We start from the raw sequence: 15,958 nt of genomic DNA, 5'->3' as shown, positions 1-15,958 counted from the left end.
CAATATGGAGATACCTTAAACAGATACAAGTAGACCTACCATTTGATCCAGCAATCCCATTATTGGGCATCTACCCAAAAGAACAAAAGATATTCTATAACAAACACATCTGCACCCGAATGTTTATAACAGCACAATTCACAATCACAAATATGTGGAAACAACCCAAGTGCCCATCAATACATGAGTGGTTAGTAAAATGTGGTATATGTACACCATGGAGTATTACGCAGCTATAAGAAATAACAGTGATATAGAATCTCTTATGTTCTCCTGGAAAGAGTTGGAACCCATTCTACTAAATGAAGTACACCAAGAATGGAAAAATAAGCACCACATGTACTCATGAGCAAATTGGTTTCCCTGATCATCACCTAAGTGCACATTTGGGAATAACACCAATTGGGTGTCGGGCAGATGTCGGGGGTGGGGAGGGGATAGGTGTATACCTACATAATAAGTGCAATGTGCACTGTCTGGGGAATGGACACGCTTGAAGCTCTGATTTGGGGGGGTGGGGATATGGGCAATATACAGAACCTAAACTTTTGTACCCCCATAATAAGCTGAAATTAAGAAAAAAACCACAATGAGATATCACTTAATTTCAGTGAGAATGACTTTTATCAAAAAGTCCCAAAACAACAAATGTTGATGTGGATGTGGAGAGACAGGAACACTCATACACTGCTGGTAGGACTGCAGACCAATACAACCTCTATGGATAGTATGGAGATACCTCAAAGAACTAAAAGTAGAACTACCATTTGATCCAGAAATCCCACTACTAGGTATCTACCCAAAATAAAAAAGACATTCTATAAAAAAGACATCTGCACTCGAACGTTTATAGCAGCACAATTCACAATTGTAAAGATACGGAAACAATCCAAGTGCCCATGATTACATGAGTGGATTAATAAAATGTGGTATATGTAAACCATGGAATACTACTCAGCCATAAAAAAATGATGAACTAATACCTCTTGTATTAACCTAGATGGAACTGGAGCCCATTGTTCTAAGTGAAGTATCACAAGAATGGAAAAACAAATACCACACATACTGATCATTAAATTGGGACTAATCGATCAATACTTACGTGCATATATGGAAGTAACATTTATCTGGGACTGGGCATGTGGGAGGGCAGTGGAGAGGATGGGTAAATTCACACCTAATGGGTGTGGTGCATGCTGTCTGGGAGATGGGCATGCTTGTAGCTTTGACATGGGCAGTGCAAAGGCAATTTATGTGACCAAAACATTTGGACCCCTGTAATATTCTGAAATTTAAAAAAAAGAAGAAAAAAAAACTGGAAACAACCAGATGTCCTTCAGTGGGAGAATGTTTAAACTGTGGTACACCCATACCATAGAATACTACTTGGCAATACAAAGTAGCAAATATAGATAGACACAACAACTTGGATAAATCTCCAAGGAATTATGTTGAGCGAAAAAAGCCAATCACGAAAGATTACATAATGTTTGACTCCATCTACGTCACATTCTTGAGATGGCAAAATTTTAGAAATGGATAACACATTAGTGGTTTCCAGAAGTCCAGGATCAGGAGAGGGAGGGAGGTTTGGCTAGAAAAGGGTAATACTATGTGGAGGTGGAACTCTTCTGTATCTTGACTGTATCAATCTCAATATCCAGGTTGTGATACTGTCCTACATTTTGTAAGATGTTACCATGGGGGGAAACTTGATAAAGGGTACATGGGATTTCTCTGTATTATTTCTTACAACTATATATGAATCTATAATTATTTCAAAATATAATAAAAAGCTTAATTAAAACAAACTATGCTGGCACCTATAACTTTCCTCCTTCCTCATAATGTTTTTCATAATCTATTTTCTGTTTTCTTCACCTTAGAATTTAAGCTCCTTCAGGAGCAAATACTTTGGCAAAAAAAAAATCTATCTTAAGTTTAATAATTTCTGCAATTCCAATTTCAAATTATTTTTCTGATAAATTCAAATATAAATATATATGTTTAAGCTTAAAATAACTAATATAATATGGCCTTTTTTCAAAGGTACTTTTTCTTTATCTCTCTTGATACGTGTGAATGTGTCTGTTTAGGTTTTTTTTTTTGTTTTTATTTTTTCATAGAGGAGCCATCTGAAGTGATATATATCCAAAATTGACAAAAGTTGTTCTGGAATGTGGGCTCTGGAATTTTATTAACATTTACCTTTACATTTATATGTATTACTTACATTCTTATAATGTGTATAAAAGTATAATTTAACATTATAATTCATATAATTGGCATTCATCATTGGCTAGATAAATCAGTCTATAGATTATATCTTCATTTTATATCCTCATAGACATTTGCAAACACTGACTATATTTTATAGCACAAAGAAAATGCCAAAAAAATTCCAAAAAGTAACAATAGTATAGATGATACAACAAGAGTGGAAATTTAAAACAAAAAATAGAAACTACAACCCCAAGTGGCTATAATATGTTAAAATTCTTCCTTAGACTTTGTTGGGCCAAGAGAAAACCAACCTAAAAAATATTTGGAAAATAAAAATAATATAAACCAAGGAAAACGCCTAGCATGATACACATAGTATTAAAAAAGAAAAACTAAATATAAATTGAGCATTTATGGAAATTTCAATATATGCTAAAAAAGGCATTTAATATAATTTTTCATCCATTCAGAACAGAAAGTCTTAATACACTAGACAAGTACTGGCTCCTTATGATGAAAAATACCTTTCATGTAATCCTAGCACTCCGGGAGGCTGAGGCAGGTGGATTGTTTGAGCTCAGTAGTTTGAGACCAGCCTGAGCAACAGTGAGACCCTGTCTCTACCAAAAATAGACAGAAATGATTTGGACAGCTAAAAAATCTATATAGAAAAAATTAGCCTGGCATGGTGGCGCATGCCTGTAGTCCCAGCTACTCGGGAGGCTGAGGCAGTAGGATCGCTTAAGCCCAGGAGTTTGAGGTTGCTGTGAGCTAGGCTGATGCCACGGCACTACTCTAGCTCAGGCAACAAAGCGAGATTCTGTCTCAAAAAAAAATACCTTTCAAACCAAAAAAAAAAGCATCACATGTAATAGTGAGGACCAGAAACATTTCCAATGAAGTTAGAAATAAGACTAGCGTGTCTTCTATAACCAATATTATTTAACATTGTTCTGGAAATAAAAGCCAGTGCAAGGTAAAAACAGAAGGAAATAGATAGTAGAAAGAAATGAGAACATTATCATTATTAGGAAATTACTAGGAAAACCTAAGACATGACCTCTATAACTATTACCAGTCTGAAGATTTGGAAAATTGGATGGAAAAATGGCAAATTCAGAGGGATGGGTTTGTGGACTGTACTTACTCTTTTTGTACTTTTCTGTATTAATTTTTATAACATATAAATATAATGTATTTTTATAAAACAATATAAATTTGCATATACAATATGATCCCTATATCAATGAGTTTAGACTAAATTATGTTGTGGTAACAAACACGAAGTCTTAGTGGATTACAACAAAAGTGTATTTCTCACTCACATTACGTATCAATTATAGGTTGGTTTCTGCTCTCCTCCTTACTATCTTCAGGAATCTAGGCTGAAGGAGCAACTTCTATGTCAGCCTTTAGGCCAAAGAAAAAGAGAGGCCTGGAGCACCATGTGGTGGCTCTTAAAGCTGCCTCTCAAAAATGCCACTTTTGCTAACAATCCATTGGTTAAAACAAATCATTTGGCCAAATCTGAAGTCAATGAGGTGGAAATACATAACCCTCCCTTTGGGAGGGACCCCACAGAAACGGAGCATATATTTTTTGAATGATATAACCTGCAGCAAGCCAAAGTTTTTGACTATATCTACATACAGGCATATTTGTATGTGTGCATGTGTGCATGTGCATGTGTATATATAATATATATATTCATAGATAAATGATAACAAAGGAACACATATAATGTAAACAGTGACCCTGAATTATTCTTGATAAACAAATAAAAAAGAAGCCATTAAATTTGTCAATAAGAGTTCAATCTAATACAAGTTAAAAAGTAGTTAGGGCAATAGTTAAATTCTAATAGGTGAGGAGATGAGAGTTGAAAAAGTAGATAGTATTATAGGTTGTGCTTTCTAAAAATTTGATGCTTAAGAAAAGAACAGAGATAGTATAGTTTAGGGAGCAGGTAAATGTTTTAAGACATTTTAAAGATGATACAAGTCTTATTCGTGTTTATTGGCTAAAGAGTACAAATTAAAGATTGCTGAGGGTTTACTAATATGACATGTTAAGCCATAGAAGAATTCCTCTTCTACTGAAACAGTAGGATAAGCATGAATGCTACCACTGCAGGTGAAGGGAAAACAATTTAGTCATTCCTTTAACAAATATTTATTGAAAATATAAAAATTTCAAAGCCCTGTACTCCAATAGAGAAAACAAAGAAAAATAAGATATAATCCTAGCCCATGAAGAGCTTGCACTATAATAGGGGACATGGTGTGAAATAACTACTTTAATGTAAGAACACAGTGCTATGAGAATACACATACACGGTAAGCTCACATCTGCAAGATGAAAGATGTGTGAGATTTTCCACAGATGGAGAAGAATTAAATGCAGGAAACAAATTAAACAAATGATCAGAGACTTGAAATTAAAAATGTATGTTATGTAGGCTATTATAGAGTGATTAAGAGAACAGGTTTTGAAGCCATGCAAAATAGACCTAGATTTGAATTCCAGCCATTCTACTTTCTGTGTGATCTTTTTTTTTTTTTTTAACTTTATTTTTTTTTTTAAACAGAGTCTCACTCTGTTGCCCAGGCTAGAGTGCCGTGGCATCAGCCTAGCTCACAGCAACCTCAAACTCCTGGGCTCAAGCAGTCCTTCTGGCTCAGCCTCCCTAGTAACTGGGACTACAGGCATGTGCCACCATGCCCGGCTAATTTTTTCTATATGTTTTTAGCTGTCCAGATCATTTCTTTCTATTTTTAGTAGAAACAGGGTCTCGCTCTTGCTCAGGCTGGTCTCGAACTCCTGACCTAGAGTGATCCTCCCCTCTCGGCCTCCCAGAGTGCTAGGATACCAGGCGTGAGCCACCGGGCCTGATCGTTTTTTTTTGTTTTTTGTTTTTTGTTTTGAGACAGAGTCTCACTTTGTTGCCCAGGCTAGAGTCCCGTGGCATCAGCTTAGCTCACAGCAACCTCAAACTCCTGGGCTCAAGCAATCCTCCTGCCTCAGCCTCCCGAGTAGCTGGGACTACAGGCGTGCACCACCATGCCTGGCTAATTTCTTCTATATTTTTAGTTGTGCAGGTATTTTCTTTCTATTTTTTTAGTAGAGATGGGGTCTTGCTCTGGCTCAGGCTGGTCTTGAACTCCTGAGCTCAAACGATCCGCCCGCCTCATCCTCCCAGAGTGCTAGGATTACAGGCGTGAGCCATTGCTCCCAGCCTTTCTGTGTGATCTTGAATAAATAACCTAACCTCTGTAAAAATAAAGATAATAATAAATAACATTGTCTTGTAACTGCAGAACCAGCCCAATCTGGTTCAACTTTGTGTAATAAAATGGTGAGTTGTTTTTCAGATGCCAAGTTACATAACCTGAATATGTCCAGATGAACCAAGCATGCAATCATGGGTAGAACCTAAGTGCTCACACCAAGGAACGGGGATGAATTAAGAAGTAGACACCATATGGCATGATCCATGATCCAATTAAATTAAGTCTTGGCATTACCCCATGGCATTATCCAGTCAGGTTATACCTCTTAGCATTACCTCATTGCAAGATCCAACGAGATCACACCTCATTACATTCTCCCTATAAAACCTGCCCCAGTCCCCAGCTCGGAAAGACAGATTTGAGCATTGTCTCCTGTCTCCTTGCCAGTAGACTCACAATAACCTCTTTCTTTTTTCAAAAGCTGGTGCCATGGGGTTGACTTCTACACACATCAGGCAGTGAGCCCATTGATTGCTTGGTAACATAAGAATTAAATTAGATGTAGGTAGGGTATTTAACACAATGCCTATCATATAGAAAGCCAAAAAATTGTATTTGTCATTTTAAATTGTGAATCAATTCACTTTGTAAACTGCAAAACACTACACAGATAGCCATTTTTCCTGAAACATGATGAAAAGCTTTAAAAAAGCTAAATATATAACAATTTTTAACATGAGATAATATTCCTCAAATATAGTATATTTAAAAGCATTCATATTCTTAAAAGTATGCTTATATTTACATATGTTTAACACTTAAATGAGAGAATATTCTAAATACTTCTGGAAAAAAGCTAACAGGGAAAAACTATATTTTCTCACTCCTAGATACTAAAATTTGTCAAATTATTTTCTAATATAATATTCATAAAAATGCAAAGTTGCACCTAAACATTACAATCATTTTATCTGTAATGCCACAAAACATACTTTTTCTTCTCTTTCTATTTCAAGTTGCTTCTTAACAGACAAAAGTTCATTTTCAAGATTAGATAGTTCAATTTCCTAAAGAAAAAGAAACATGAAGTTTATAAATGCTATCAAGACAATGAAAATGTAAATTATTGCTTCAAGTAAATTCAGTGTTGTAGAGAAATAAATTCACTGTACTTTAAAAGTCTACTGAGATAAAGGCTGCCAGTTGAACATAACTAAAGACTTCATTTAAACAAGTATTTATTGTTTCCTCTAAAGAAAGACTTAACACTATGTGTATCTTTCCTACTCTCCCAATTTATGCCACCCTCCTCTCCCAATCTCCATCAGAGCGCCAAACTTGTTAACTAGAGGTTATAACATTTCATGTGAAAAAAGAGTTTGTTCCACTATTTCAAAAAATAACTTGGAAAAACACTTAACTATTAATAGAAGATCTATAAGATCCCTTTCAGATTTAAGACTCTGATTCTATAGCTCTAAAATTACAGTTTTCCTTAATGTTATTTTTTACCACCAGCCATGCAGACAATATGAAAATTGGCTTTTACTGCTGTTTGTTCTGTATCTTACCAGAGATGCTTTCATTGATAACTGTTCTTGTTCTTTGCTCTTATAAATTCCTAATTCTGAGTCTCTCTCTTCAACAATCTTATCATATTGGTGCTATATTAAACAAAGAAAACATTTTATGTACATTAAAACTGAACAGATGTTTTAATAAGATTGGTATTCTAACATATTAACATAGTTACAGAAAATGATGTTTATAAATTCAGTAATATATATCTTTGAGTATATATATTTTAAAATTTTTCCAATTATATTCTTTTCATTCAAACAACCTAAACAGCAAAACACTTGTTCCAAGACAACAGTCTTAGAAATAAGAATATATAACACTAGAGCAAGAAATTACTCTTTTTAATTGGAAACACTGAATTTTATCATTTAAAAAAAAGTGCTAGTAACACCAGGACTTATAGAAAAGTGGCTAATTCCAAATCTGCCACACAAAATACAAGATAAGCCTGGAATATTCTGTCTAACAAAAAGAAAGTTATTCTCTTAGTCTATTTAATTGGAGACTATTAGTGTCAAGTCAAAATCCCACTAGCCAAAGGTGGGAAAATTTGAGTTATCAATAATGATAAAAGCTACACTGGATTGAAACATACCTAATTTATTTAAATCTATGAGTTCACAATGTTATTTAAATTATTTTTTAAAATCCTCACTGGTTACCTCATAATGATGTTATATTCTAGCAGCAATTTTTAAAAATGAATAGGTAGATATATCCTACCTCCTCTCCAAATCTTAAGGGGAATGAGGCTTAATTCCCTAACAGAAGGATTACTTTAGAATAACAATTAAAAAATAAAAGACACTCACACATACAACAAACATTAAGCTTTTCATCAATTTATTCCTTTGATAAAAAATGGTTTAGCATATGTTAGATACATGTAGACAATAACACATATTAATGAGATACATATCCTACATATGTACTTAAATAAAGGTAAGGTGGAAAATGTTATAAGAGACTACTAGGAGAATCCAGAAAAAGTGATTACTTCCATCCAACACAGATGATTAGGAGTGATTTCCTCAGGGAAATGACACTCAGGCTCAGCTTTGTATGGTTAAGATCTGAACTTGGAGAAATGGTGGATCAAGAGTATTCCAGCTATAGTCATTGTTACACAGACAATAATTTTCTCTTACAATTCACAACATTATCATGATTTGACCAATTCTTAACAAAAATATGGCTCCAATTAATAATTTTTATTATATAAAAAGAAAAAATTACCTTATGTTTTTCCATAAGTGCTACCATTTCAGCTATTTTATGTTGACATCGTATATCGATTTCTTTCTGTAATTTTACTGCTTCATCAGCTATTATTTTTGCTTTCTCAGCCTATCAAAATGTTTAAAATTAATGCACAAAAAACAAATTTAACTTCAATTCAAAGAGCGTATGCTCTGCTCATATAAAATGCAAAGCTCGAACACCAAGAAATTATAAAAACCAAGTACAAAAATGTAATATTATTCTGATTTCCTTTAGCGTGTTCTATCAAGTGAGATGACAGTATAATACTGTGACAATCACTTAATCCTTTCAAAATAATTGTATATTACTCATAACTCAAATACTTAAAATACAAGGATATTTTTTACTTCTATAGAAATTGATGACTATCCCTAATATAAATTTACTAAACCTTCTTAAAAATCATAAATGAAAAATTAAGATTACTTTTGGGCTGGGCGCAGTGGCTCATGCCTGTAATCCTAGCACGTTGGGAGGCCGAGGTGGGTGGATCGCTCGAGGTCGGAAGTTCGAGACCAGCCTGAGCAAGAGCGAGACCCCATCTCTACTAAAAATAGAAAGAAATTATCTGGCCAACTAAAATATATATAGAAAAAATTAGCCGGGCATGGTGGCGCATGCCTGTAGTCCCAGCTACTTGGGAAGCTGAGCCAGTAGGATCGCTTAAGCCCAGGAGTTTGAGGTTGCTGTGAGCTAGGCTGACGCCATGGCACTCACTCTAGCCAGGGCAACAAAGTGACACTCTGTCTCAAAAAAAAAAAAAAAAAAAATTAAGATTACTTTTTTCTTAAAATGCTAATAAATACATTTTAGTATAATTCTAAAAACATTTAGCTTTTCCCACCTCTCTCAAAAGATTTTCTTCTGATATCTTTCTGTTCTCAATTTCTTTTTGATAGCTCTCAGTCATTTCCTCAAAGTGTTGTTTGGCATTTTCTAGTTCTAATTCTAATTTACTGACCTTTAAGTAAAGAAAATAGCATGAATATTAGTAAAGGCCATAGATTACTTGAAAATATTCCATATTCATTTTGTGGTTTTGTGAATCTTAAAGGATTACTTATTCATGGAAATTATGGTTGGATCATTTTCCTTACCTTTTTCATATACTGAGATGTGCTTTATTTTTCAAAAAATCTACCTTATCCCCTAAAATACATATTTTGACTTGACAAGTAATATAAAATAAGTAGCTATATACTTATTTTTAAAGAATTTCTCAATATTTACATTGGTTAGTTTCAGCTCAGTATATTTTATTACAATAACTATTCCAGTTGGAGAGAAAACCCATGTAATTCAAATATAAAAAAGCATATTCTTAATGAGATTTTCTATAAAGAAGTAACATCTTCAATTTCTATCATATATGTTGTATAAATATTTACTGTAATATAGATATGCCTCAAATATAGCAATTATCAAGAGAGAAGGAGTGCCCTGAATTAACATCCACCCTCCAGATTCACTTTTACCTTAGAGCTAAAATAGAATTGAGGAGGGGTATATATGGCAGGGATAGGAATTGGGAAGGAAGGGGTGGGTAATTTAACAATGAATCAGGCTGTACTCTGTATCCATGAGTTAACTAACAACTTTAAAATATAATATAGACTATTACCAATATTGATAAAGGGCTTTTGAGTATCCCTCTTCGTTTTCCCCTATTGCCACTTCAAATGTAACAAATATTCTTAATTTAATATTATTCTCTTGCTCTTCTTGACAGCTTTATTACATAATTATGTATCCCTAAACAATATTTCAGAGATTCTTTTTGAACTTCTTATAAATGTTTTCACAGTACATGTATTGTTCTGTTTTTCTTTTTTCATTCCACAGTGTTCTAGATATTTATGCATGTAAATATAGCTCATTCATTTTCTCTGTTGAGTACTATTCTATTATACAAATATATCATGGTTTATTTATGTATTCAGTTTTTCACAGACAATTATTTCTGGTTTGGGGTTAATAAACACAATATTTCTGTGAATGTTCTTGTAAACATCTCCTGGTGCAAATGTATAGAATTTCTTTATAGTATATACCTAGGATTGGAAATGCTGGGTCACAGTACATGTACCAATTTAAATTCCCAGCAACAGTGTTATGACTTTAGCCTGCTTCACAAGCTCACCAAGAGCTAGCTGATAATGTCAGACAAAACTATTTGAAGTTTTGTCATTTAATTTGCATTTTTCATAAAACTTTATATTTGGTGTTGGCACTTTAACTAAGATACCCTGCCTGGCTATGGTTTTCTGTCTATTTATGTTGCTTTGGATTTGCTGAGAGCCATAGGCATGCAAGTTTGTGTTTTTTATTAAATTTGAGATATTTTTGAGAAATTCCTCAGATAATTTTCTTTTCCCCTAGTCTCTCTGTCTCTTGTTCTTCAGGGACTCCAATTACACATTAAAACCACTTGGTATGGGCGTGAAACCTTAAGAATTCTGGAAGAAAATGTAAGGAAGACTCTTTTAGACATCGGCCTAGGTAAAGAATTTATGAAGAAGACTCCCAAAGCAATCACAGCAGCAACAAAAATAAACAAATGGGATCTGATCAAATTAAAAAGCTTCTGCATAGCCAAGGAAACTGTACTTAGAGTGAATAGACAACCTACAGAATGGGAGAAAAATATTTGTTTTCTACACATACGATAAAGGGCTGATAACAAGAATTTATATAGAACTTAAGAAAATCAACAAGAAAAAATCAAACAACCCCATCAATAAATGGGCAAAGGACATGAACAGAAACTTTTCAAAAGAAGACAGAATAATGACCAGCAAACACATAAAGAAGTGCTCAATATCTCTAATCATTAGGGAAATGCAAATCAAAACTACAATGAGATATCACCTAACTCCAGTGAGAATGGCCTTTATCAAAAAGTCCCAAAATAACAAATGCTGGCATGGATGTGGAGAGATTAGAACACTCTTACACTGCTGGTGGGACTGCAAATTAGTACAACCCCCATGAAAAGTAATTTGGAGATTCCTGAAAGAGCTAAAAATAGAAATGCCATTTGATCCAGCAATCCCACTACTAGGCATCTATCCAAAGGAAAAAAAGACGTTCTACAATAAAGACATCTGCACATGAATGTTTACAGCAGCACAATTCACAATTGCAAAGATGTGGAAATAACTCAAGTGCCCATCAATACATGAGTGGATTAATAAAATGTGGTATATGTATACCATGGAATACTACTCAACTACAAAAAACAATGGTGATCTAGCACCTCTTGTATTATCCTGGATAAAGATTGAGCCCATCCTTGGAAGTGAGGTATCACAAGGATGGAAAAACATGTACCACATGTGCTCACCATCAAATTGGTACTAACTGATCAACACTAAGGTGTCCACATGGTAGTAATGTTCACTGGATGCCAGTCAGGTAGAGGGGGTGGGGGATGAGGGCTACAGTGGTGCGGTGAGTAAACCCACACCTAATGGAGAGGGGGTCCACTGTATGGGGTAAGGACATGCTTGTGGCCCTGGCTTGAACGAGGCAAATGTATTTCATGTAATCAAAATGTTTATACCCCCATAATATCCTGAATTAGAAAATAAATAAAACCATAATGAGATATCATCTTAAAATAAATAAATAAAACCACTTCATATTATCCTACAGGCCACAGAGGTACTATTCCTTTTTTTTTCTTTTAATCTTCTGTGTTTCTCTAACTAGATCATTTCTATCAATCTAGCCTCAAGTTCACTGACACTTAATTCATTTGTCTTCAATCTACTATTAAGACCATGTGAAGTTTTTTTGTTTGTTTTTATAAATATTTTACTTTTCAGTTTTAGAACTTCCATTTGTTTCTTTTCATGGTTTATATTTCTTTATCAGATCCTCCATCTGGTCTTTCATTATGACCATATTTCCCTTTCTGTCTTTGAACATGCTTATAATGACTGCATAAGTGACTTAATCTGCTAATTCTAACATTTAAGTTATCTTGGTGTCAACTTTTTTCTTTCCCCCATCTTTTTTTCTAGAAAAGGTATCTCACCTTGTTGCCCAGGCTGGTCTTGAACTCCTGAGCTCAAGTAATCCTCCCACCTCAGACTCCCATGCAGTTGTGGGGAACCTGTGGCCTTAAGTCCACATGTGGCCCTCCAGATCCCCAAGTGCAGTCCCTTAACCGAATCCAAATTTCAAAGAACCAACCCCTTCTAATAAACATTTAGTTTATTACAATATAGGGATTGGTTCTGTGAAATCTGGATTAAGTCAAGAGGCAGCACTCAAGGATCCAGAAGGCCACACACGGCCCCAAGGCCACAGGTTCCCCATCCCTCTGTGATCAACTTGGTGTTATTTTTTATTGACTGATTTTTATACTATTGATGGAAATCTGAGTTGTCTTCAATTTGGGACTACTACAAATAATGCTGGTAAGAATAATTTTTTACATTTCTCCTGACTCTACCCAGGATTGCCGAATTATAGGATGTATGTATCAGCTACTCTTTTTTTATTATTGTCTTTATTTATTTTATTTCAGAGTATTACAGGGGTACAAGTGCTTTGGTTACATAAATTGCCTTTGTACCGCCCAAGTCAGAGCTACAAGCATGCCCATCCCCCAGAGAACATACACCACATCCATTAGGTGTGAATTTATCCATCCTCTCCTCCCCCACTCCGACCTGCCTAATACCCTATGAATATTACTTCTAATATGTGCACATTAGTGTTGATGGACTAGTACCAATTTAATGGTGAGTACATGTGGTGTTTGTTTTTCCATTCTTGTGATACTTCACTTAGAAGAATGAGCTCCAGCTCCATTCAGGATAATACAATAGGTAGCTCACCATTTTTAATGGCAGAGTAGTACTCTATGGTATACATAGACCATGTTTTATTAATCCACTCATATAATTGATGGGCACTTTGGTTGTTTCCACATCTTTGCAATTGTCAATTGTGCTGCTATAAACATTCAAGTGCAGATGTCTTTTTTATAGAAAAGGAAAGGAAAGACTTTTTTCCTTTGAGTAGACACCCAATAGTGGGATTTCTGGATCAAATGGTGGTTCTATTTTTAGTTCTTTGTGGTATCTTCATACTATTTTCCATACAGGTTGCACTGGTTTGCAGTCCCACCAGCAGTGTATGAGCACTCCTATCTCTCTGCATCCACACCAACATTTGTTGTTTTGGGACTTTTGATGTTAATAAAAGCCATTCTCACTGGAAATAAGTGATATCTCATTGTAGTTTTGATTTGTATTTCCCTGATTAGAGATATTGAGCATTTTTTTCATATATTTGTTGGCCATTAGTCTATTTTCTTTTGAAAAATTTCTGTTCATGTCCTTTGCCCACTTTTTAATGAGGTTGCTTTTTTTTTCTTGCTGATCTTCTATGTAATGTCAGCAGTTCATAAGAATTCTTACCTGTCTTAACTTTTAATCACAACATTTGCATATTTTTAATTTCAAATAGCATTAAGTAAGGGAAGGTATAAGATTTTTATGTTTCCCCCCAGGAAAGCACATACTTAATACACTGAGAACCACTCCTTTCCATTCAGGATTCAAAAACTATCTATTGAGTACCTACAAAGTATCAGTCATTGTTCAAAGACTTAGTAATGAGATGACCAAATGTAGCTCTGACATCATGAGCTTACATTCTAAGGCTTTAATTTGTTTTCTACAAATGGATAGTTCTCAATACCTGTGTGCAGCAGGATAATCATATATAGAGCTTTTAAAAAATGTAGATTCCAAGGCCCCACCTCAAACTTACTTAATCTCACTTTTCAATATGGGGGGTAAGGAATATGAGCACACACAAAGCATATGCATACACATATATTTTTAAGCTACTCAGGTGATCTAATCCAGCTAACCCACACGTTAGCATTCTATTACAATTAACAGGATTGATCTTCTCAATCTAAAAAGATAATAATCTTTGAAATTTGTTTAAACAAATGGTATAAAATTTCTAAATTCTCCTCTATTTGCTAGTATTTAAAAAACAAACAAAAAAAAACAAACCAAAGATGCCAAATACCTTTATCTCATAAACATTCAGCTGCTTGCTTTCTGCTGTACCTTTTTTTTTCAAGGCCTTATTCTGTTAAAAGTTAAAATAAAGAATTACATTTAGTAACAAAGTGAATCAAACTTACACTGCCACTGACTTAGACCTAAATTACTAATGGAATGGAAAGAATTATTCTCTAAAACTATCATGAAAACATGATTGATTTTGAGAATATTTACAAACAGTACATACCTCCTGCTGAAGTTCTTCAATACACTTGCTTTTATTTTCAACTTGTTTCTTTAAATTGTTACACTAAAAAATTGTTAGAAATTATAATTATTTTATTCAGTATTACAGTCAAAATAAGCAATTTCAGATTAATAAAAAAGTATTGATAATGATCACTTTGAAAATCATGTTATTAAGTTATTCTATTAATATAAAATTAGGTAAATATTACAAATTTTAATAAAGTGAAGTTCTTAACATTTCTTAATCTACTTACAGGACATATGAATTTAACTACTTTAAGTAAAATGTGCCTCTTGGTCAACCCTATACAGAAAGCTGAATCATATTACTAATTAGATTGTGAAAGGCAGAAACCAGTCATAAGAAAAACTATTTGTCTTCTTCCTTATTCATTATTACCCATTTCTCATTTCTGAGATTTCTTTTACTTATTATACTTTGGAAAAGGAATAATATGATACTTCATTCCAATCTCTCTTATTGAAATAGCAGCTAAACCACTTTTTTTTTTATTTCAACATATTATGGGGGCACAAAAGTTTAGGTTATGTATATTGTCCTTGCCCCCACCCCCGAATCAGAGCTGCAAGAGTGTCCATCCCTTAGACTAAACCACTTTTTGACATCTCATTTTACAGCACTATTTCATCTGGGTACACATGCAGAACTGGATTAAGAGATACTAGCCCAAGAAATATTTGGAATACCATAAAAGTACAGATTTCCAAAGGGCCTTAAAACATCACAGATATGTATATTGTTTTAATTTCCATCAATGTAGAAAGAAACCTCAATGGAAAAATGTTTAAATCTCCCTCATTAGCACAAAATATTCTTAAATATGTTTCTTGAAACAATCACATGCAGTTATAGTCAGTTAACATTCTGAAACTGAATAATATATTACACTGCTGTTTAGAAGTAATTTATTTTATCTAAAGTTTTATATGCCCCATGCCCACAAATCGTCTTCCTTTAAAAAATTCAAAAGAAAACTAAGGAAAAAAAGCTGTAGAAAAGTGAGAAACATTGCACTAATTTTCACACCAATTCGATTGGTATAAACATATTAGCAGTTGAAATTTTTTATATATAATTTTTATGTATTTAAAAAACATTTGCCAGAAAAGCCACCTAGATCCTCAGAATGACCTTCCTGATAAAAATTTTAAAATAAATGTCTAGAAGTTAAGAAATCTGATTATTTTAAATTATTACTTTAAAGTGATCATAGGTTTCAGGCTAGCACCAAAGCCAGCATTTGCCTTAAGGGTAATATGTTATACCCACCAGATAAGAAAGACATGAGACAAAACTTAGGGCACACTGAAAGTAGGAAATCCAGTAAGACAACCCTGCATTAAGCCAAGAATTTA

The 15,958-nt window shown here is 33.9% G+C and overlaps 1 protein-coding gene across 1 annotated transcript in view; it reads right to left on the bottom strand.

The window, feature by feature from the left end:
• SYCP1 (synaptonemal complex protein 1) overlaps window positions 1–15,958 on the bottom strand; it is a 100,175-nt gene that overhangs the window by 28,211 nt on the left and 56,006 nt on the right. The window contains exons 22-27 of the mRNA XM_045546887.1: window positions 14,580–14,642; window positions 14,355–14,417; window positions 9,142–9,258; window positions 8,271–8,381; window positions 7,025–7,117; window positions 6,446–6,520 (exon numbers count right to left, since the gene is read on the bottom strand). Of these exons, the coding sequence (XP_045402843.1) occupies window positions 6,446–6,520; window positions 7,025–7,117; window positions 8,271–8,381; window positions 9,142–9,258; window positions 14,355–14,417; window positions 14,580–14,642 (522 nt within the window). The remainder of the gene's footprint in view (window positions 1–6,445; window positions 6,521–7,024; window positions 7,118–8,270; window positions 8,382–9,141; window positions 9,259–14,354; window positions 14,418–14,579; window positions 14,643–15,958) is intronic.

The sequence above is a fragment of the Lemur catta genome, chromosome 3 (assembly GCF_020740605.2).
Source record: "Lemur catta isolate mLemCat1 chromosome 3, mLemCat1.pri, whole genome shotgun sequence".
In the NCBI taxonomy this organism is placed as follows: domain Eukaryota; kingdom Metazoa; phylum Chordata; class Mammalia; order Primates; family Lemuridae; genus Lemur; species Lemur catta.
Note: the sequence above shows the minus strand (reverse complement) of the source record. Positions and strands in the feature narration are given on the sequence as shown.